General features: G+C 37.3%; 1 protein-coding gene across 1 annotated transcript; it reads left to right on the top strand.

Annotated features, from left to right (window-relative positions):
• The first annotated feature begins 2294 nt into the window (after positions 1-2294).
• On the top strand, positions 2295-3260 carry LOC117907179 (uncharacterized protein At1g76070). Its single transcript, XM_034820621.1, has one exon. It carries the CDS (start codon positions 2399-2401, stop codon positions 3143-3145), a length of 747 nt encoding a protein of 248 aa, XP_034676512.1. The 5' UTR covers positions 2295-2398; the 3' UTR covers positions 3146-3260.
• Positions 3261-3497: the final 237 nt, after the last annotated feature.

The following is a 3497-nucleotide window of genomic DNA, read 5'->3' as shown; positions in this document are numbered from 1 at the left end:
CTGGAAAAAAACTTCTGGAATTGTGCTCTCTATGAACCAGAACTAACACATGCCGCAGGCTTTGCTGAGTCCAATTTGCAATAATATCAGACTCAAAACATTTTACGGCAATCAATTCCAACAAATTAGACGCTCAATCAATGCGTTAGAAAATTTGAAGAGAAGTCAAGAAAACTTGACAAGTTTTCATGAAGAGAAAATTTTAAGAAAAGGTTTGAAGAAAATTAGAAAAGGCGTTCAAGAGAAACACAAGAAAAATTCAAGAGAACTTCAAGAATAGGCTAGCATAGAAGATAATGCTTCAAATACAGGGAATCGAACTAAGTGAAAAAAGCTCCCAGAAGAGAACCAGAACTAACCCATGCCGCAAGCTTTGCTGAAGCCTCTCTACAATGGATCAAACTCGTAGACATTTTACAGTAACAATCGGAATGATATGAAAGATCAATCACCACATCAGGAAATTTTGAGTAAATTTGAAAAGTTTCAAGAAAAGTAGGAGAATTCAAGAATGCTGGAATGCCATAACACCCCACAAAATATAATTAAGAACTTACTTCACCGGCGAATAAACCCAGGAGCCATGCCATTATCAATCGGCAAGAAATCTACCAACCCTAACCATCCGAATCTGCCCATTCTAACTCGAAATTTTCAATGATGATTCAGAACCTGCGATCCAGTTGTGAACAAACCGAAGTCGTATTAAATTGGAATAGAAACTCAATCATCTATTTGGTCTTTGAAATAGAAGATATTGTAAGATAATGATACATCTCGGCATGGCCGATTAGGGTTTTTATATAACGGTAATGTGCAGAGATTTGAAGAATCTCGCCCATCAGATACCAGGAAAGACGCGCCTTTTAAGCGGTGCCGAAATAAACGTTGTGTTCCTTACGTTCAAAATTACATTGGAACTTGTAATTAGATTTCAAATCCAAGTCAATTTTACTTTCTTTTTTTTAAGAAATTAAAATTTTAAAATTTTTGCCTCAAATATTTGGAAGTCGTTTTCATTGATGAATTCCCATAATTTTAAATATTAAACTCGACGATTTCAAATAAATTATTTTTTTTTTTGTTCCTTTCCAATCTCCTTATACCAAAGGACACAATACTCCGATTACTAACTTCAAAAGAGCAATAAGTATGTTTGGTTGTTTTTTCATTATTGTATATCAAATTAAATAAGTCGCCATGGTTGTTTTTATATCAAATTTAATAAGTTACCATGGACCAGGCCATGTGTTATCGTCATTTCTCAAATTCAGAGTTCAGACAATTTCAAACTACAATCTGAAATGGGTTAGTCAAATGCTGATTCAGTAATCCTACCCAACAACTGTGCCTCCACTCCCCTTGCTTCCCTATCCTCAATCAAAACCACCGACTGAATAAGTCATTAAGTATAGTATACTGTATACTTTTCTAACTTTCCTTTTCTTTGGAAAAATCAAATTTCATTTTACTTTCCTTTGTTTGGAAAACGATTTTTTCTTCCCCGCCCGCCAACAATTTTCACGACTGATTTGAACTTCACACCGTTGCTATTTTTAGTAATCTACGGCATAAATACCTGTATTTCGTCTTTGACTACGTTTTCTCTGGTCAAACGTTTGATCTCCAAGTTGGGAGTGAACCATTTAAGCATTATAACAAGGTGCAGTAAAAACTTTTTTTACTCAAAGAATTCGGTATAAGGAAGAGTCTTACAACACGGTAAAATAATAATAATAATAATAATAATATAAATTAAAAAATAATAAATACATATATTTCTGAACTTTAAGATGGATATAAATGGATAATTGTAATATAAACCATCTCAGTGTAAATTTCTGTTCAATGTCAAATAAGATTTGCTATGCCACGTCTTTCCCATTATTGGAGGATTTAATGATTAGGTTTGAAATAACTCTTTACCTATATCCCTTTTAAGACCTCAAATTTTTTTCCAGATACAACTCATGTGATAAAATTAATTGGTCCAAAGATAAACCTTTGTCCTACTCACCAACTCGTCGACCTTATCTTCTAAATCCCACGTGTCAAATTTCATGGACAGGATGTTGCCATGAAGCTACCCTGACTCATCAACCGATTCAACCCACGGTAGCTGAACCAAAAATGAGGGACAAAAGTGTAATTTCTTATAGATAGCCATGCAACCGCTTTATTTGAAGATTAAAATACGAGCCCGGAGTTTTGGACTTTGAATGAAAATTTAATTCATTATGTATGCAACACCAAAACTAAACGTAACATTAAATTCTAATGTGTTTGCCTTCTCTCCCCTACCCTCCCTTGAAGAGGTCAATAACCTCGAGCCGTCTTCTTCTTCCACATATATATATAGAGTTAGAGATAGAGAAGGAGAGATCAATCTTCAGTGTAAATGGAGAAACCAGCTAAATCGAAGAATATGATATTGAAGTTTCTGCCAAAAGCAGCTTCTGTCATCAACTTTCAGAACAGTACTCCTTTCAGTCCAGGAAGAGACCACAAGAGATCATCGGATAGTACGAACAAGTTCAAACCCCATGGCGCTGGGAGAGGATTTTCCGGTCCGATGATATCAATGATTCCAGTGGAGGCTCATTGGAGATCAAGCAGTGGGAACTTCGATAGGCAAGAACCCACTTCTCCGAAGGTCTCATGTATGGGCCAAGTCAAGGACAAACACAAGAAAAGGATTCCTAAAACTAAGCGCGCTTCGCCGCCGAAGGAGTCGAAGGAATCGAAGCCTCGGGAGATGAAGAAGCAACACTCGACGCTTCGGAGGATCTTTCGGAGTTCAAATTCGGGAAGAAAATCTGATGCTTCTTCTGATGATAAGCCTTCGCTGCCAGACCGAGCGCCTTCTTTGGGCCAGATGAAGAGGTTTTCGAGCGGTCGCAATGCCTTTTCGAACTTCGATTGGACGGCTCCGGTTGCGCCGGTGGATTCAGACCACCGGAGTTACTATTCCGACGAAGAGAGAGGAGACTTTGAAGAAGAAGACGAAGAGTTTATTATTCCTTTCTCCGCACCCATTCTGGTAGGTGGAGCAGTGGCGTTGGAGCCAAGGAAAGAGGTCAATCTATGGAAGAGAAGAACCTTGGTTCCACCGAGGCCTCTTCAATTGAACACCATTGTCAAATAAAAATTCACATTAATTTCCTACGTTTATTTCTTTATGTCTTTGAAAAAACAAGAAAGATGAATACTGTAATCGGTGGAATTCATACATGAATATTAATTCTTGGATTAAAAACACAGCAGTGTTCTTGTTGAAGACTGAAACTAATTTTCTTGCTTTCATGGTTTTGGATTTTGCTTTGAAACGAAGCGTTTAATTCAACAAGCAACCTCCCGATGAGACAGCTGCCATAATTGAAACTGTGATAGTTACAAGAATGAAGACTTTCGATCCTTGCCAGCAAGGCAGTAGCGTCGACTGTCAACCATTCACGAGGGCACTAGAAATCCAAATTTTATTCTTGAATTAGAAGTTT

This window comes from Vitis riparia, chromosome 18 (assembly GCF_004353265.1).
Source record: "Vitis riparia cultivar Riparia Gloire de Montpellier isolate 1030 chromosome 18, EGFV_Vit.rip_1.0, whole genome shotgun sequence".
NCBI classification, from domain to species: Eukaryota; Viridiplantae; Streptophyta; class Magnoliopsida; order Vitales; family Vitaceae; genus Vitis; species Vitis riparia.
The sequence above is the reverse complement of the archived record's forward strand: the minus strand, read 5'-3'. Positions and strand labels throughout refer to the sequence as shown.

Excerpts from the sequence above, each read along its gene's own strand:
- LOC117907179 (XM_034820621.1), top strand. The coding sequence starts at position 2,399 with ATGGAGAAACCAGCTAAATCGAAGAATATGATATTGAAGTTTCTGCCA.